This window comes from Stegastes partitus, unplaced genomic scaffold, assembly GCF_000690725.1.
Source record: "Stegastes partitus isolate 25-593 unplaced genomic scaffold, Stegastes_partitus-1.0.2 Scaffold222, whole genome shotgun sequence".
NCBI lineage: Eukaryota > Metazoa > Chordata > Actinopteri > Pomacentridae > Stegastes > Stegastes partitus.
Genome location: NW_007577953.1, coordinates 506,582 through 527,306, shown reverse-complemented (window position 1 = coordinate 527,306; position 20,725 = coordinate 506,582). Strand labels below are relative to the sequence as shown.

Below are 20,725 nucleotides of genomic sequence, written 5' to 3'. Positions count from 1 at the left end.
TGGAGAGGAAAACAAAACGCTCGGCATGAAAGAACAACGTTTAGAAAACAGATCAGAGTTCTAATGAGGATGAAATAAAAACTGCCACGACGTCGGCTGTAACGAGCGATTAGACTGAAGCTCTTAAACCGGGACTCACCTGTCTGAGGTGAACAGGAGTGTCAGTCACCATCACAGCCTGGTCGGTCCTGACCTTCACGTCCAGGCCAACGTCTAGCTGGAAAGAGCCTCATTCATGAAGTCACCGCTATTGTTCCAGTAACCTCAGAGGAACTGCTCCTGCACACTGAGCATGTTGTCCAAAGCCAGATGACATTAATTATGGATGAGTTTTGTTGTAGAGTCTGTCTTCAAAGCTGATCTTCAGACTCTTGTGTATAGAAAGCCTGTTTAACCTATATTCTGATTCTGAAGCAGGCTTCCTTGTATTTGGTGTGAGATAGTTTGGGCAGCAGCAGAGCGAGAGACGGAGCCTGAAAGCAGGTGTTTCATAGCAAACGTGTGAGAGCTGGCCACGCCGCCGTCCTGCAGCTCCTTCCTGCAGCTGAAGTCGTACAAAATGTCTGATTTGTGCTGCTTTTGACATGAGAACAACCAAAGGAGAAGTGATGTGAACACACCACAGTAAGGAACCCTGCTCAGCTCACAGGAAGGACCAACAGTGAGCGCTGAGGCTACATGAAGCTACCAGTTGAATCACGCTGGAGTTACATCTGTTCCCTGCTGCTGGTGTTCACAGCAGCCAAAGCAGAATCAGCTCAGCCATACTGATGTATGTACACTTTAGTAAATAATGCACAAATGTACTGGAAACAGGGCTGCAAGATCATGGCCAGAATGACTGTTTGTGATCAATTATTCATTGATTCAAGGGACAACATATTCCCATCGCACTTGAACCAAATGGAGCTCTTCTTTCACCTCCATGAGGTGCTGCATTCCTGCAAATCTTTGCTTCTGCATAAGAAGTCGGTACATCTCAGAGAGGCAAAATGCAAATAAACGTGCTGAACATCTGCTAACTGATAGATGCTACAATTTCCTGATGTTCCCTAAATGCCTCAGCTGCAGGCGATGCTGCTGCCTGAGCTCAGAGAAGCCTCCAGTCTCCCTCAGTTACTGCAGAACAGCAGCTGTGTGAGCAAAAGCAGTGAAATAATGTCTGCTAATGCCAGACTTACCCAAAACAAGTGCTTTTACTCATAAGGACAGTTCTCTATAAGTGGAGCATATTTAATATAAATAGTCTGTATTATGTCTACATATGTATGTAATAGAGTCTGGGATGGATGGATGGATGGATGGATAGATGGATAGATAGATAGATGGATAGATGGATGGATGGATGGATGGATGGATGGATGGATAGATGGATAGATAGATAGATAGATAGATAGATGGATGGATGGATGGATGGATGGATGGATGGATGGATAGATGGATAGATAGATAGATGGATAGATGGATGGATGGATGGATGGATGGATGGATGGATAGATTAAAGTCTATATTTTCAAAACTTGCCAAAAACCCTGCAGACATGAACTATGGGAGCAGTGGTCCTATCTGTACCTGGATCACTGACTGCATTCGTCACAAACCAGAGAGCTGGAGAACGGGCCTAAACCCAGCAAGTTGTGATGACTGTGATCTTGGACAGACCTCCAGTCTGGATAGACGTACATACGGTCGGATCCAATGTACCAGCATAGCAGCAGTGACAGATTCAATACAAAACCACTACAGCTACCAAAAGCTCTGAGGTCACCAAAGCTGGACAAAATAATGAATGCAAAGGCCCGTTCAGAACCACCAGATGGAGACTTTCTGACCCTCCAGCACTTTCTCAGCTTTTTGCTCGTGTCACGTTTCCTTTCATTTTGCTGACCACTTCCTGTCCGGCGCTCTGCCGTCTCCTCTCTGCTCCGTGAAAACACTTCCTGCAGTGCAGCTGAACAGTCTCAGGTTTTGTCATGTGACTGTTGGTCACAGCCGAGCCAATCAGGTGCTCAGTTACGACCAGGAGCACGAAATTTTCTTCTTTTTTTGTTTCTCTCTCTCTCTCTTTTTTTTTTTTTACAGGATCTGGTGCAAATGGTTTATTTTTTCGATTTAAAAAGAGAGACAAGCAGAAGGAAGTGATTGTGATGCAACATCCCAGTTTGAAGCTCGTATATTTTGTCAACAGACGAGTAGTTCGAGGATCACTGGAAAGTTGAAAATCTGTTTTCATAGGTTCTACATAGAACAAATTGTGCATCTTTTTTCTAAATAGAGCATGCCTTTCATGTCGGGCAGTGGGTTTTGGGTTTCAAGGTGTTAACAGTTGGTACGGTCACCATTTTGCCTCTCATTCGTTTACAGGAACCACCGGTTCATTCTGGCCTGGTTCTGTCCATGTTTAGAGCCAGCAGCCTGAGCGTCACACACGGTGAAGTCACAGACTGGTGGAAAGCTGAAAAGCTGATGATTCTGTGTTTCTACGGTTATTTGGGCGCCAGCTTGGGATTCAGAGGATCGTAGATTTGCCTCAGCAGTGATGTAGTCACTGATCAGCGTGAGCTAGGACCTCCTGAATGTAACGTCTGCAGCAGTGTTTGGTGCTCTCACCATGTTGGAGACGCCGCGGACGGTCTCGGGGTTCAGCATGACGATCTCGGTGGTCACGTGTCCCTCCACGGCCTCCGTCATGTTCTCCACCGTGCAGTTGATGGCCGGGTCTTTGATCTTGAACCAGTTGTCGGCGTACCAGCCGATCAGGAACCACACGTACTTCTTCCCGTAGAGCTTCTCCTTGAACACCTGCAGCACGGAGGGGAGGGGAGGGGAGCAGACGGGGAGGGGAGGAGGATGATAAATTATTCCTGGAGACGTGTCGAGCGTGTTGTATCGCTGCCAAACAAGAGAATTCATTCAGACGTTCAAACAGCTCATTACCGAGCTCAATCTCTGCTAATAGCCAGTCAGGTTGGGCCTTTTGGGATCAATCGAGCAGGAAAAGGTACTAACCTCACAAAACACCTTCCTGGCTTCGGTCTCATAAAAGAGCCCCACAATGATCCTGGCGTCCTGGCGCTGCGTCGAAGCACAACAACACATTGCTTAGTTACATCAGCGGCAGCAGCAGCACAACTTCAGTCCTGCTGCTTCCCAGGACGACACATTCAGGAGCTGCTAATTAGCACGGTGCATTCATTTCCTCCATCACATCGCCGCTATGCTAATGGCCGCGTGTGCAGCTGTGAGGAGGAAGGAGGGGAGTGCGGGTGGTGCGGGAGGAGAGGGGGGCGGCCGGCAGCTGAGGTGAATTTTTAATCAAAGCACCTTGAGGTTCTTGACAGCGACAGCCGGGTCGGTGAGGAAGCTCTGGCGAACGCTGATCTCGATGCCTGCCTCCTTCACCCTCTGCTCCAGATCGTCCAGAGTCTGCAGATGAAAGGGACGGACGCAGACAGACAGGGAGACGGAGGAGGAGGGAGGTCAGAGAGGCGAAACAAAAAACCTGAAGTGTATATGAGAAATGCCAAGAGAGGGACGGCAGTGTGGGCATGTCTGATAAACAAGAAAGGCAGCAGGAGTGAGAATGGATGGGAGACAAGACTGGACTGGAAAGAAGAAAACGAAGAGCGTTCGTGCAGAGAAGGAAAGAATGTGAGAGCAGAATCATTAACCTCCATTACAGGAACCAACCCAAGTGCCGCGCTATCGACCGCCGGGCCTCACAGAGATGTATTGCTTGATCAATATTTCTCACAACCAATATTCCAACAAATTACTTCAAAAATCCTCCATCAATCGCGGAGAGAGATTGCTTCGAGGTGTACTGCTGAGCCGAGAGCACAGCGGCGCTCATAAACAAACCGGCGGTCCGGGAGGCCGCCTTCAGCCGCCGCGACGGGAACCAGAAAGAAAAAGGAGACGTGACAAAGGTGTGAAGGGCGAGGCCAGGCGGAGATACTGACTGAGGTGAAGACCTCCGTGGTCTGCTGGATGGTGGCGATGCGCGTCCACTTCCACTTCTGGAAGAGCTGCACCCTGGTGGGGTTGTGGAGGGTGGCGGACGGGTGGGTGCGGAAGAAGGTGGGGAAGCGCTGGCGATTGGACAGCGCCGGCGAGCTGGAGCCGTAGGACAGCTGAGGAGACAAGACGGAGACAAAGACAGTGAGCAGAACACAGCTGAACCCAAATGATCAACTCAGGTCTCCACAAAACGCTGCTGCTGCTCAACCTCAGCCCGAGTTCTGGTCCACGTCAGGCGCCTCGGACCAGCGCTTCTGTTCCAGCTGGAAGCTCCTGGCTCTGGATATGTTCTGAAACGTTCCATCAGTATTTTCAGTGGAAGTCTATTTCAGTCCCCAGAGTGTTCTTCTCTAAGGAGAACTAAAGCGTTCTAAAAGCGTTTGGCCATAACATTGTTAGACCGTTATGCCCTAACAAAACTGTTCTCCTCCTGTTGTCATGCAACACAGTGGAACATTGTGGGAATGTTTCATAGATTTTTAACATGTGTTCCCTCAACAACATCCCCAAAACATCCTGAGAACATTGCAAGCAGAACCTGATCTACCACACTGTGGAAACCAGAATGTTCAACATCTGGAGAACATCTTTTAAATGTTGGTTTGAGAACGCTCTTGCTCCGTTATCACTGTGGGAGAAGAACGTTCTCAATGTGTTCCCTCAACAAAAGAGCAAAGTGTTCTGCTTTAACACACAGTCACACGTTACAGAAACGTTCTGTACGAAACATTCTGTCATCCGAGGACAGAACATCTTCTGAATGTTGGTTTGAGAACATTAGTACTTTGCTGTCATGGAACATTAAGAGAATGTTTTATAGAAGGTGTTATAATGTCAACAACATCCCCAAAACATCCTCAGAGCGTTGCAGCCAGAACGTTGCACCGCAGTACATAAAAATAACATCTGGGAAACATCTTTTGAATGTTACATTGAGAATGTTCCTCTTTTGTCACTAAAAAATATTCTTAAAATGTTCTCTAAACGCTTGAATAAATCCTTGTCTTCAGAAACGCTGAACTGTCGGTCAGATCATCCGTTGTGGGAACGTTCCCTGCCGGCCGCGGCACCTGTTCTGCCTTTATGGGGCATTAGAACCCTTTAGAACCCTTTAGAACATGACAGAAGTGACCAGCTGCAGATTTAAAGGCTCTGAATAATCCTAACATGACACTTTCAGGAAAATATATCATTTCCAGGTCCAACAATGCCTCGCTGTCCTGTTGATGCCAGAAGAAACGCACTGGTCAGGAACAAACGTCAGATCATGAGGTTGATGTCTGAGACCAGCTCTTTCCAGCAGTCCGTAGTGAACAGGCCTGAGACAGAGTGTAATCACATCGGGACTCTGCTGCCGCCTGCTTCCAACACAGACCATCCCTGTTCCCATTTGCTCATTTTCATCCACACCTCCCTCCTTCAGCTTCCCTCCGGCTTATGAGGTGTGTCGATAAACTCTTTAATTTCAGCAACAACAACAAAAAAAGAAAGCGCAGGATTTCCCATGCACGCGTCGCCGTGAAATCGAGACGACACATTCTGCTTTTACAAACGGAGCAAATTAAAATATGATCTCATTATTCTTGTTGCAGAGCAGTCCTATATAATGTGCTTTCTCCGGCACAGTTCCCATAAAGAAAAATAAAAACTAAACCAGACTGATAAAGATTTGTGCCTGAAGCTGCAGAGACGGTGGAGGATGTGGGTAAAAGCAGAGTGAAGGCTGCTGCTCTACCAATAAGTCTCACAGTGGAAATAAAACGCTGGACAGGTCGTCTTTAAAAATGAGGAACCTGGCGTTCAGGGAGCCATTAGGATACGAACGCCGACTCTCCTCCCAGCTCTCATCTCAGGCCCATTACCTCCACAGTGGGAGTGAGAGGGGGCTCCATGATAGATGTCAAATGTCCTGCACGATGCGGACTCCCCGCAATAACAAAGGCCTGTGGGCGCAGACAGGTAGACGGAACAACACCGGACTGACAGCGAAAGATCTGCAGACAACAGCCTCCGACACACGCTTCATAGCGAACGGGACGGTGTTAGCATACATGAGCGAGAGCGCACGGCGTGACAGGAGTCTGATGCAGAAAAACGTGTTCTGCTGAAGGTCGGCTGTGTTCTGTCAGCAAACCACGCAGAACAACAAAAGGCACAATGAGCCGAAGCCTCACTCGTTTGCTCTGTGCACAGACAGGCTGCCTATGAGGATGAAGGAACCTCTGGTTTGCTGGCTGCTGCTCTCGAGTCTCGTGAGTTTTAAAACTTCGGCGACGAGTAAATCTGACTGAGAAGATAGAAGGTGGCCCTGCTTCAGAACACCGTCTGCTTTATCCTCTGTTTTCCTCTAAACGGAACCATAGTTTACTAAATACACACAATTTGCAGTGAAGAAGCCTCAGAACCAGCGGCGGGAGGTCCAGCTGATAGACCCCATGAGGAGCTTCTGGGGGTGGAACCACAGGCGGGGCATCATCGGACAACCCCGTACAGTTATTTGTAATTCTCTGTTTCAAAACCAAACAAGAAAAAACTATTCCCGGTCTCAAATCAAAAAACGAAGCATCTAATCAAACACTGTCCAGTCTGGCTTATTTGCCATTTCCTCCTTTTTCTGTTGGGAAACCAAAATCGAAAGTCGTGGGTTTTTTCTTTAATTGTAACCAAAAAACAAAAGACATCACACGGTCAGTCTGGTTTTCTGTCTCCAGATAAGAAGACCAAACTCCAAATACACTCCATTTGGTTTTCTTTTATCTAAATGTCTAAAAATACAAAAACCATCTTCATGCAGCGTCCATCCATCCTGGTGGTTCTGGCACTGGTCCTGCTTTATCAGAATCAGAATCAGATGTTCCACCTCTGTAGTGGCTCTGCTGCCCTGCTAGTCTGTATTCTGATGCCTCGGCTGCTGTCTGTCCACAGTTCATCCCAAATGAGAAATAAAATAAAAAAAACCAAAGCAGAGAGCTTTGTGACTTTGGTTTTCCCATTTTTCATTTGGAAACACAAAGCAAATTGAAATTGTGACTTCAGTTTTAGGTTTTTAAACAACAACAACCACCAAAAAAGGAATCGCTAATCAATGGAAACGGACTGCTTTTGATTATTTCTGTTTAGTTGTTTTAGATTGTGGCACCTGAAACAGTTTGTCCAGTGTTTGGTTTATGAAACAGGGTTCATCCAGTGACTCACCGGCCAATCACAATCCACAGCTTGAATCACATGTTCTCCAGTTTTAGCTGAACTCATGTGATCATATGATTAGTTTTACACAGAGCAGTGAATGTCACCGAAAATATATTCTGCAAGTTGAAATAATAAGTCAAAGTAGTGCTCTTATTTTATTTTTTTTCCAGTAAATGTGTGCATTTAAAAAGCTTCTGCCAGCAGAACATCAGCATAAGAGAAGTCAAGTCACAGCACAATGAACAAGTTTAAATAATAAGGCTGAGACCCTGCAAAATGACGATGCATTACAAGGCACAATAATGTGTTAATCCACCACATTAGAGCCCTTATGTTCCCTGCAATCCCATGGAACAACGAAGTGCATATATCATCTATCGGCCAGAACGAATCGGAAAATGTGGGCTGATTGGAAACGGCTGAGAATCCAATATTGTGCATCCCCAGTGAAGACTTTGACCTGCCGATTGTGCCAGAGGAAAAAGTCAGGAGATCATCAAAGTCATTTAAATTCATCCTCCAGGGACGTTGTGCGTCTGCAGTAAATTTCAGAGCGAGCCGTAAATGCCAACCTGGTGGCAGCGCCGGAGGATAAATCAGCGGATCATTAAAGTCATTAGAGGCGTTCTCTGAGGACGTAGCATCCAGTAGCTGTTGTGACCACAGTGGTGCAGCGGCAGACAGACACGCCATGTGCTGCTTTCATAGAGAAACCACAGCATGCAAGCAGCACCTGTCAGTGGTGACACAACACGATGATCCATATGTGTGTTCATCGTTTGGGTTGAACCCTCGGACCTCTGCGGTACGGGAGGGAGTGGCTAATGACACCAGACACAGCCGACATGCTGCTGCTGAAGAGGTCCGGGCAGCACAATGAAACACAACCAGCTCCAGCGGCTGATTTCTCAAAGCAACAAAAACAAAAACACAAACAGAGGCAGAGATTTGAACTCATCGATTGGCTGGTCGATATGCTCTAATTTGACCAATCACCTTCAAGGATTAATGCATTATTTTTGGCAACGAGAGGAACACCTCCCGATGTTCTCACCACTTTCAGCCCACTCAGGCCAACGGAGACTGTGGGTCTCATTCATGTAACATTCACCAAACCTTTACTTCAAAGTACAAGTCAAAAAAGTCGTCAGTGTTTCTGCATTTTGTTCACACTGACGCCCAAGAAGTGGAGCTTAACTCTGCAAATAGCAGCTGACCCAGAACCAGCCGCTAGCTGGCCTGTGTTAAGTCCTCTGAAGTTCACTAGCTGATAAAGTTCTGTTTGGAGAACTCATGTGAATGTTGGCTGTACGGCTAACAGGTCGTCCACCTACAGATAAAGAGCAGATTTCAGTGGATCAGTCATTTAGGGATCCTCTTCTAGGAGCTTTAGTCGGTGCGTTATCATCCATTGTGATCATCAGTGAACAATACAACCCCGATAACATCGATGGACTTGCCGCTGAGTGGATAACTGAACAACATGGAGCTTTGGAGCCTGTGGTACGCATAGCAGCAGGGTGTATTTGAACCATCACCAAGTGGTTTTGGTGCGTAAGTCAGTAGATATGCCAATAGCTATGGTTTGAAATGGGATTCGAGTCTCTGGGATGAACCCTCCAAGCCCCATATGTCGACTTTTATTCTTTTTTGTAAGCATCTGCAGATTCTCAGTCATCCAGGTCATGGTGTTCCTAAGGAGCTGGACTTCTCTTGGAAGACATTGTGAGAAACATCTTCAAAAAACCTACAGGAAAAGTCCAGCTGCTTCTGACTGAACCCTTCAGGATCACATTGTACATGGACAGCTATACAGCAGTAGCTACGCTGGCAACGGTCTGCTGAGGCTGCTAGTTAGTGGAAGAGGTGCTTACTGGCCTACTTGCTGATGACCCTGCTGAACAGGATGAGAAGATCCAACCCTGCTGAACAGGATGAGAAGATCCAACCCTGCTGAACAGGATGAGAAGATCCAACCCTAACCCCACGGCTCTTTAAAACAGGGAGTTTGTTGCTGTTCATGTGATCAAACGAACCCGGTCCAGTCATCCACTCAACAGCTGAGAAGGGCTGATGTGGTTTCCTGCTCGGGCTTCATTAGCACACTTCCTGCAAGAAAGTTGGATTTGAACTGAGGTCAAAACCTGAAAATGACTAAAGTCGGAGCTCTTCTTCGTGGCTCCACTCCAGTGAACCTCCAGCAGTCACGAACACAGCGGCACAAGTAAAATGGAGCAAACAGCTGCCGTGGCAGAAATAGACCGACGTGGCAGCTCTCTGCAAGAGACGAGTTCCACATCGAAGCTTCCCAAAAAACCACAAACAATATCTGCGGCTCTCAGCTCATCAGCTCCCCGTAGCCTGGTAGCAGCAGATCAATGCTTACAGAGCTTCCACAAAGCCAGATATGGGATCAAATTAACAGCGTGCCAAGAGGAGCCGATGGAGAGCCCCTCCTTGATCAGCGGCCAGAAACGGAGGTTGCTTTTGCCTCCCTGGCACTCTGATGAGGCTGTTTGACATGCGAGGAGGCTCCTGCAGGCACAACGCATACAGAAATAATTGAGTGTGGCGGTTAGGAGGTTGTGCCAGTGGTGGCGTGTAGTAAAGAGAGACAGATCCTTTGTGTGCAGGGAGAATTGACTGCTCGAGTTGAGGGAGCGAGGCGGAAATGAAGAGTGGGAGAGAAAGACGACGAGCAAGAAAGGAGGAAGGAAGGAAGGAAGGAAGGAAAGAAGGAAGGAAGAAATAAAGAAGGGCTGAAATAGAGCAGACCAGCTCCAGGCAGCGGCGACAGACAAAGCAAAGAGGAAGGCGAAGAGTTTTTAATGACGAGGAAAGAAAGGGTGGCAAAGACAGAAAGACCAGAAAAAGGGGCAGATGCCAAGCACCAGAACCGATTGTTCCCGATGACTAATCTCTGGATGAAACTTCAATTATGGGACAAAGCTAATAAGCAGAGCGCTGAGTGACAGAGAGGCCGATCAGGAGAAGACAGAGAATGAGATCAACAAAATAAAGTGACTGATGACGGCAAGAGAAGAAGAAACGCTTTCAGAAAACAGCAGCAGCAGATCTCGGCCTGATTCAGGATCTGGGATGTGTTTAAATACTTGTCATAAATATATAATGATGCAGAATTCGAGGCCAAACAATGTGTTTTGTCCTCCACTGGAGTGTAGCTGTCAATGCAGCGAAGTCGTGAAGCTGCCTCGTAAATCCTCGCCGCTATTTAAAGGTGCTGTGTGAGGTATTTTAAAATCAATAGAGCTCCGGCATTGAGTTGGGGAGTTTAGTATAATTACAAGAACAAAAGATTATCGCATAGATGGAGCTTTCAGCAGCCTGACAATACATTTACACTGTTTGGCTGCACAAAGACAGAGCTGAAGCTTTTAGCGGTAAGAGCTCCTATCAGCTCGTATCCTCTGCATGCTACGCACAACAAAGTCCACCAGAGACAGAAGCATGGGACGGCGGTTTGCTGTCTGTTTGCTGTCTGGCTCCTTCTCCCTGCAGAGCATCAGAGCCGTCATAACGCCTCCTTTATTGGTCCCTGTGCTCCACACTTTAAGATTTGTAATCAAACAACTCCCATGTGATTAAAGGGTGCATCCCTGGTTTTATTACAGGCTCTTTAAGTTTCACCGTGTGGAACTACTAAACACTGTTACCCCTCACTAGTCGCCACCAGAAGCACCGGACGCTTAAAGGTCTGTCAAATAAAAAATGAAATAAAAGCTGCGAAAATATGAAGACGCTTACGAGCGTCACTCCTCTTTTGTGCATCATCTATGTAGAAACCGGGCAACCAGCACTCACCCAGCAAACGCTCTGAACTCACCACATGTCCTGTTGTTGGCTGCAAGAGTGAACATAAGAGCCTTCATGCACTCCCAGCATCTGAGGAAGTGAACACCCAGTGGATTACTTTGAGTTTTCAGGGCAATGTCCCAACAACAAGAGGAAAACCCGTAGCGTTAGTGTGCTTAATGTGGCTAACGTTAGCTTCGATGATACGTACACGTCCGAGCTCTGTGGAAACACTGAGGGACGTTCAGAGATGGTGGAAGCTTCAACTTAGACCAATGAACAAGGACTGGGTCAATGTCGACCCAGCTGTTAGCTTCTCTGCTGCTCTCTGTGCTACATTTCAATGCAGCCGAATTCCCAGTAAAGCTGTTCATATGGACACGTTTATCAGAAGACAGAGCGAGTGTTAAATGTGACGCAGCTCACTAATACGACACAATGACTCAAAGCTACAGACACTGAAACAGTCCGTTTACAACAGAACTGAAACCTGGATTTAAACAGTCATGGTGAAATGAACCATCTCTGCTCAATATTGGACCTTTAATGTTGTAGTAATGTATAATACTGGTTAACTGTTGCATCTGGGAGCGACCCATCTCCGGCCTGGGCTGCAGCCTGGCAGATGGCAGCTCTCCTCTCCCTGTGGACGCCTGCAAGGTGAAAGTAGGACAGATGACATCTGGTAAAAACTGGCGTGGTTTGGCAGTATTTCCATCTTAGAAATGCAAACAAGGTTGCATGTGGGCTGTGTCAGAATGAGCTGGCATACAAGCACTGGGCCAGAACAATGCTTTAGCACGTTCACGCAGGCATGAGGGTGCTGCTCACCTGTGCCAGACAGGTGTCAGCAGTGGAGAACGGTCTGGCTGCACCTGATTATTATTGTTATGTTGGAATTTCTTTAAACCAATCAAAATGATCTTGGGCGGTACTGAGCCCAGGATGCAGCAACAGTGTCCCTGCAGAACAGTGATGGGAGGAACTTGTCTAAGTGGACGACCTGCACGCAGAGCGGCGAGCGCTATCATTCAAACAGCAGCTTCACCAAACGAAGCAAGCAGACCCGCCTCACTGCACGGTCCAAGTCCAAACAGGTAGTGAAGTGGATCTTCAGTAACACACAGATGGTGAGAGGAGAAAGAAAAGGGCAGGTATACCCTCAGTCTACATGCAGGGAGTCAGAAGAAGGTTATCCACCATCAGCTAGCCAACAAGACGTTATTTATCTGCAGATGCTGCGATCCTGCTGAAAAGATAATGCTGTTCAGTAAGAGATGCTTCCACTGAACTTTGTTGAAGGCAACAGCTTCTAAAAGTTAATGCAGATATGCTAGAAATGATCCCAGACTGGAGCACAACCAGTATGTTCTCACTTTCAAATTTAAATTACAGTTTAATCGACAGAGAACTCAGTCATAGAGTCATGTTTCATTCTGCTTTATTTTCCATCTATGTGGCTACTCTGGCTCTGTGGTCATGCCAGCTGTGCCACCAGTCTCTGCCAACAGAGTGCATCGGTGCAGCTCAGCGGCTTTGACAAACATCCTGGAGATGGTATGTCACCTCTCCAATATAAAGTGGAAGAAAAGTCCAAGACCGACCAGACCGAACGCTCAGCTTCCCATAAATGAAAAAGTCATTTCACTTGTTGGGATATCTCATCTGCGATGACCTCTGTGAAATGCTAAACGGACGGCGATCCACAGCCTCATGCACAAACAATCAGCGTATGCCCATAAATGTCACTTGGCAACTTGCCTCAGATGGAGCGTCCATCAGTTAGCAAAATGTCCAATCCAGGCGGCTAATTCCGGTTTCTTTTCAGTCAGATTGAAAACAAATGTCTAAAATGATTCAATTTAAAAGCAGCTTTTAGAAGGCGGCAAGAGGCTGAAGTGTTCTGATAAGTGCTGCTTGGATCTCCACAACTACGGTGTAAAGTGGAAATGAGCACGATCCACAATAGACATGAAGGTAGAAATGAACTGGGATCATCCACCTACAGGCCTCTTTCAAGAATCTTCCAGATTTCAGCTTTACAGGTTGTCTGTATTCTCTGGACCTTTAGCAGTTCCTTTCCTCCGTCTCATACTCACAGCTTCATGCTGGTCTCATCTGACCTTATTTTCCAGATTTCTGCAGGCTGGCAAAATTCTTTTCCTCAGATTCAGTTTGGACTTGGATGTATGAGTGTTGGTGCAGTAGTTGATACGTGCTGCATAAGTGAACTCTATCTCCAGCGCTCCTTTAGCTCTGCGCTGCTGCATTATTTGCCAATGATTGTGATGCAGTGCCAAGTTAGTTTGCTTCAGCAGGTTTTTTCTGCATATATTTAAATATATTTTGTGAAACTGGCACATTTAAAGCTTCACTAAATTGGCTCAAAGGTGTTCCTCTTTGTAATGTACCCACTAGTGTTGCATTAGGACCATCTACACGGACACCACCACCAGAATGCACCAAGACGGGAACAAGTTAAGGCCAAGAAAACACTGCAGGACACACTGATGGTAGCATATGGAACTTAGAAACTGTTGCACTGCACCAGTAAAACTAGAAAGCTAAAATATCAGCATCTACACAAGGAGCTAATCTATGAAGCTGGTGTTCATCAGATCCATGCGGCTGAGGAGTTTTGGTGCATACGCAGACTGCTGAGGTTGGCTGGGGAGCTTTGCCGAGTCATTTACACTCAGTCTTCCCTTTCTGTTGCTTTCTATGTGGTCCCGGCCTTTCTTTCACACCCTGTTTCATAGAATAATAATAATAATAATCTTGTTCCAGACAGTCACAGCTTAGAGCAGACCAGAGTCCAGAGACAGGGTGCCTCCGAAGCCAGCGTTGTTCACCAAGTCATCGTATAGACGCGAACAGTCGCATAAATGCACCGAATGTTTGGGGAAATCCTCACCACTGTGGCATTGACGAGTTTTGACACAAAATCTAGAGTCCTCTTCATCTGAGATCGAGACAAAGACGAGAAAAAATGCGTACGACTGTGAAACGAGAGTTAGACCTTTGAAGAATTAGTCCTGAGACCAATCTCAAGCTTTGACAGAAGAAATCTAAAAAAGATGCTTCTCAGGCAAGTTCTGCAGTTATGAGGAGCATCGTGTTTGTCCTAACCCTCAGCACTTATTTGATGATGCTTTAAACAGGAGTGATGTGATGTTTTTGCCAGCCTGGTTGGGGCTGTAGACAGGACTGACATGGACCAGCCACAGGCAGCAAAGAGGAAAATGATCTGACAGGCTGTTCGATAGCTTTACTTAAACGCATCAGATGGAAACCACCATGACAGCCAAACTATACCAAGGTGAGATCATTCCTTTATACGTGCTGATTGGTATTGATGTGTGTGAATTTATTTATTTGTGTGTTTTCGTTCTTGCATTCACATTAAATTATTACTGAGCACCTTGACAACAGGTCAAAGTGGTTAAACTTCTCCTGCTCAATCAGTAAACATCAATGTAGGATGAAATTAAACATTTCATCCAGCCTGAACAAGGAACAGCCTCAAAGTGTGTGCTTGGCTACGAAGCAGGACGCCACCCACCACTATCAGGTTCCACATGCGAGCAGCTTCGGCCACCAGCGTGGAGACGCCGCTGCAGCCGGGCATCAGGACGATCTTGATGGGCTCGGTGTACAGAAGGTCATACAGCAGCTTGGTGGCTTCTCCTGGGTCACACTGGAGGGAGAGAAAACACGACAGCGTTTAACGGAGAAATGAATTAGGGCGAGACAGAAATAGAGGTGGGAAATGGAAGAGATAAAACCGAGGGAGACAGATGGAAAAAGAAGAGAGCGAGGAAAAGGAAGAAACAAATAGGCAGCGGAGAGTGGGAGGTGGAGGCGACTGTAAACAGCATCAGAAAACAGAGGAGAGTAGATAAAGCAAAGGGAAATGACATAGAGGCAGCAGAGCCACAGAAAGGCCAAAGCAAATGTGAAGGGAGAAGACAAGCAGGGGAAGAAAAGGACGGGTCAGGGGAACCGAAGGAACCGGGCAGACGAGGTCGAACAAAGTGCAGGGGAATGGCAGGAAAGTAGCAAACAAGCAGATGCAAATTTGAGGAGAAAAGATGAGGGAGCTGCAAGAAAAATGTATTATCAGTGCAGGATTTGCATCCAAACAACACGCCGTCCGCGAATCGAGACATCAAAACACAAGGACAGGCAGAACCCAGACCGCAGCCCTGCCATGAAGTCTTTACAGCACGTCTGGGCGGCTAAAGTGAGGCTGAATGATCCATCACTGCTCAGAGACGGGCCGTCTGCGCCACGCTGCTCGTCAGAGTCACACTTAAACGGGCCTGACACATCTAATGATTCAGCATGGAAGAGGAGCGATGGCTCGCAAGCACAAATACACGCATGCACATGGAAAAAAATACACTCCAGATGAGTGTCACAAGCAATTGCATCGCCGGCGATGATGGCAACAACCAATATAGCTCCTAATTGGGGTGTTTGTCTCGATGGCTGAATTGTCTCTCTGTGGCAGCCCTGTGATTTCTCTGAAGTGGTAATCACCACTCAGGACCCACCAATATGTGAAATAGCCGGGCTTCTTATTGATTGATGTGTTTTCCATTAACTCTAGATAGGGTGGAATTATAGTGGTGTCCCGCCGTCGCCCAACCAGTCAGGCCGTGTACACGCAATTAGATAATTCAGTCTGAACCCTATTAAAGCAGATCCGGCTGTCGGGCTTCTCACATGAATGTCTACTCATGGTGTTCTGTCACAAAGATCCAGATCCACTTGTGATTCTTTGATTTATGGGACCACACAGAGACCTGAGAACATGTGGATCGAGGTCACAGCATCTGGAACGCCTCCTGGTGTCCTGACACTCATCTACAGCTTTTGACCACGAATCAGTTTTAGTTTTCTTTCAAACATGACTTCCAAACCACAGCTGGAATCCATGTCTGCACATGCTGAGCGGTTCTGGCCACTCGTTGTTCACATGAGCCACCAGCAGTGTGCTTCAGCCGCGATGCAAACATACGACATGAGATGAAGGTGCAGGAGTGGCTGAGAAGTTCTGACTTCTACATGGAGACATAAAGTCTCTGTTCCTGTGGCGCACGCATTCAAATGTTTCTGACGGCAGTTGGGTTTTTTTCTTAAGTGACGCTTTAGTTGCTTCTTCACAGGATGTAGAAGGTGTGATGGAGCGTTACAGCACGAGACACCATCAAAGGTGTGACTGTCGCACAGGCAGAACGACGTGGACTCATTAAACCACTGGCACATCCATTTAAACCCTCAGTCAGACACGCTGCTGATCGCCATGGTAACTGATGCTGCACAGCTAACCTGCTCTGGAGGAGGTTCTGTTCAGAGCAGCTTCATCAGCTCAGGAAGTACGTTACGTCTGGAACTGTCTGTCAGTAATCCGACTGAACAAAGCTGTGCAGCACTGTATGCGTCGTGTTGCCAAGGGAACCGACATTTATTTGGTCATAATCACACGAATATGTTTTTATGTTTGGTCCTGGTCCGTTTTACTCTGCTGGTGGAGCTGATAGAACACAGATGAGAAAACTGGTGTTCTACTGGTATTTACTACAGACAATATTCAATCAGTAACATTCATGTGTGATTTCCTTCATGGTGAGACAGAGTCCGAGGTAAACGGACTCTTCAGGATCAGGTTTAGATGAATGGATGAGGTCTGACGCCTCAGAGCTCTAACGTGAAGCCGTCCACTAACAAACAAGCGGCTGCGCTGACAGTCGGCTCACTTCTAACCCTAACCCTGTTCCTGTCGAGCATCATTTACAGCAGCAGCCATGTACCATGATGGATTCTACATTCTTCTCAGCTGGCACACGATTGGTCCTTTCTGTGCAGAAGAAGAGTCACGTGATGCGTCTGAAGGAGTTTAAGGACGAAAGCCGAGTCAACGAGGAGAGCTGATTACCAGCGCGGTGATGCTGCTGGTAATCAGCCCAGTCAGAGACAACGGTCTCTGACAGAGACAACGGTCTCTGACTGGGCTTCAGGTTTCAGACAAACGCCCGGCTTTATGGAGCTCGCTTTGTGGGACAGCGTTCTGCAGAACACGGATCCTAAATTGCAGCTTTTACAATTTTCTAATTCAATTATTTCAAATCACCAGTTTGATTTGAAATCGATGAACTGTTCAGCTCTAGCACTGAGTGACGCCGTCATGTGACTTCGCTCTTATCACCGAACTGAACAGTTTTGATTGTTTAAGTTATTTTTTTGGCCTTTATTAGACAAGACAGTCGAAGGAGAGACAGGAAAGTGGGGAGGAGAATATGGGAAGGGTTGTAGCAAAGGGCCACGAGTGGGACTCGAACCCACGGCCGCTGCATCGGAGACTACAGCCCCGGTACCTGGGTCACCAGCTCAACCAGGTGAGCTACAGCCCCGGTACCTGGGTCACCAGATCAACCAGGTGAGCTACAGCAGCGGCCCGACAGTGCTGATTTTTAGCGGTGCAGGCATTCTCTTCCACCCAAGAGATGTACTTTTATGTAAGACCTTGACTGAATATCTGAGTCGAATAATGACAATAATCGAACAGCAACTTCAACACAAATCAGCTGAGATTGATCGAATAATTCTGCCGAGACACACGACGAGTTCTGGGCTGATTTATTTTTCGTTTTTGCTTCTCATCGACTGACATGTGCACTGACAGATATCTGCAATAAACTGGAATCTTACGAGTGAAATATGAAAACTATGCGATGTGCTGCCTCTGTGGCTTCGGGCCAAAGACACAAAAACATCGGCGGCTGGATTTCAGAGACCTTTGCTACAGACGTCCCCCATCTTGTTCTCCAGTCTGCTTCTCGAATGCAAACTATCAGTTAAGAACGTAATGTCACAAATAATCCTCTTTATTAGTTTTGTTGTTTTGCACCTTCAGTCCAAAAAACGTTTTAACCTTTAGGTCCAAATTCATGATGGCAGCCACCAAAAACAGGCCGTTTGCTTGAAGGTAACACACCAGCACAGCAGCCCTGCTGATAGTCCAGCATTAAAGCCGCTTCTCGGGTACAGACTGAACATGAGAAACATCTCCATGGACTTCCAGGCCCACTGGGTCTCCTCTTTAGCCATAATGGCAGCACTTGATCAAAAACAAGGAGCAGAAGAAACACTGGGAACGCTGGTTCTTCTCTGCAGAAACGCTGCATTCATGTCATTAAAACATTGTCCTGAGCTGAATTGTCTGAGCCGAGTGAATGAGCCTTTGATCACAGGTTGAACAGCACCAGCACTGACTGGAGAACAGCTTCACAATATTTATGTCACAGAGGAATTGTCAACCTTGCAGGCTCAGGCAGGCTGCAGGTTTTCTCTCCAATCAATCACCACAGCGCTGATTTCACAGATCACTTCCTCCTCTCTGCTGCTTCTGGGCGAAGTCAGCTGGATGCAAACCTGCCGCCTGTCAGGCGTCCACACGACACGGCTTCCTATTCTTCAAACCAACAGCTGCGTTATCTTCATGTGAGGAAGATGCAGACTGACGCACGGAGCTTTTTAAGCGCCGTCTTTCCCGAAGGTTGTTTGTGTTCTCGCTGGCCGTGGCGGTGGGCTGCTGCACGCTGAGGCTTGCTAGCGTTCTGGCGTTACACTGCTTTAACTTTATTCTGACGAGTGGAAATTCATCGCCTACACTAATTATCTTTGAATTATTCCATCAATCCATCAGTCACGGAGCGCATTACAGGTTTTAATAACAGCTTGTTTTCATCCAATTACTGGCTGCGTACAACATGAAGACATTAGGATTTAATTCAAAACCGCCGTTTCTGACTTTGTACACGTTATTTAAGTCATCAAACCAAGACAAACAGCGACTATCGCTCAGCTAGTTCAGTCAGGATTACCCATCCATCATCTCTACACCTTCATCCTCACTATGGGGGGCTGGAGCCTATCCCAGCTGACTCAGGGTGAAGGCAGGTTCACCTGGACAGGTAACCAGTCTATCACAGGGCTACACTTAGAGACAGACAACCAAGCACACTCACATTCACACCTACGGACAATTTACAATCACCAATTAACCTCAGCATGTTTCTGGACTGTGGGAGGAAGCCGGAGAACCCGGAGAGAACCCACGCTGCACGGGGAGAACATGGAGACTCCACGCAGGAAGATCCCGGGTGTCCTCACCGGGACGCCAACCGGCGACCTTCTAGCTGTGAGGCGCTAACGGTACTAACCAACTATAGATAAATGTAGCTCAGCAGCAGAGCCTTAATTGAAAAAAAAAAAAAAAAAAGGATAAATATAGCTGCATGCTTGCTGGGAAAATGTAACATTAGTCAGAAACACAGTTCTACGGGGCAGTATAATGGATCTGCTGGTGTGCTTTTAAAAAAGGCTTTTAAATGCCTCAATCATCCTTTTACAGCGACCACCACAACATCAGAACCGCTGACAGGTGACTATGGTGCACATAGTGGGTGGACGCGTCACGCAGGAAGCACCGTCACAGCGCCGAGCAGGACCATGGACATAAGAATGTGAGTTTCTTTGACAAACTGTGATGGCTGACGTTCCTAAACCTGAACTGGAGGCCCCATGACGTCTTGAGGGAAATGCCTTCTTCATCTACACGGTGCCGCCCAACTGGTGCTCCTCTAATCTGGGAACCCAGAACGACGTCTGAACAGGCAAGTCTCGCCACTCGGAGGACATGTGGGTAAGGCCCCAGGACCAGCTCTGATCTGAATGAATGCTGAGAGTCGTCACTGCAATTTCAGTTCAGTTCAACTGTATTTGTATAGCGCCAATTCACAACATGTCATCGCACAGCACTGGACATGTTCAGGTGAAGAATGTTTCAACAGAGAAGCCAACCATCCAAAGATTCCTGGATTCCCTATGAGCAAGCAGTGGGAAGGAACCAAAAGCCGGGGGAGGAAAAAAGAAAACCTCCGACAGAACCAGGCTCAGGGAAGGCGGCCATCTGCCTGGACCGGCTGGCTGAGAGTAGGGATGGGGGGGTATAGCAGGACAACAGATGGAGAACCGCTTTAGTGGTCACATGACATAAAACCTGCATGTATAGAATCACCACTGAAAAAGCTTTGGTGACTTTGCCCCAAAACAAGGTTTAAAGAAGTGTTTCCCGCCTGGTTGTGCAGTTTCATGGTGCTCCAGGATTCTCCCATTAACTTCCATTCAGGATTCTTTGAGAGGCAATTCTCTCCCTTAAAACATGTTTTCCCAGAAAAGAAAAAGGTACGGGTCCAACTTTTTGAGAGTGAACTCAAAACCCCTGAAAAGTTAAACTTGAATCTAAAGATGAAGGTTGCACATGGGACACCAGCTCCAGACCACTGCAGGACTAAAGGCACAAACCTTCCAAGCTTCAAATGTAGACTTTTGGTTAGGGATGGGCTTTCTCAAGTTTGCAAAAGATAAAACTAAAATAAAGCTTCATTCTGCTTTTAAGCCCCTTCACCATCAGTGTAAAAGCAGATGGAGGTGCAGAAACAGCAGCAGCAGCTTACCTCTGACTTTCCCAACAGCTACTGGTTAAAAGCCTTCACCTGGTTAAAATGCTTTCACCTGGTTAAACTGTCTTCACCTGGTTAAACTGTCTTCACCTGGTTAAATGCCTTCACCTGGTTAAAATGCTTTCACCTGGTTAAATGCCTTCACCTGGTTAAACTGTCTTCACCTGGTTAAA

General features: G+C 47.0%; 1 protein-coding gene across 1 annotated transcript in view; it reads right to left on the bottom strand.

Moving 5' to 3' along the window:
- Positions 1–20,725, bottom strand: part of gabbr1a (gamma-aminobutyric acid (GABA) B receptor, 1a) — a 112,531-nt gene that overhangs the window by 45,704 nt on the left and 46,102 nt on the right. The window contains exons 8-12 of the mRNA XM_008281100.1: positions 14,585–14,719; positions 3,963–4,133; positions 3,325–3,426; positions 3,010–3,075; positions 2,611–2,802 (exon numbers count right to left, since the gene is read on the bottom strand). Coding sequence (XP_008279322.1) covers positions 2,611–2,802; positions 3,010–3,075; positions 3,325–3,426; positions 3,963–4,133; positions 14,585–14,719 — 666 coding nt within the window. The remainder of the gene's footprint in view (positions 1–2,610; positions 2,803–3,009; positions 3,076–3,324; positions 3,427–3,962; positions 4,134–14,584; positions 14,720–20,725) is intronic.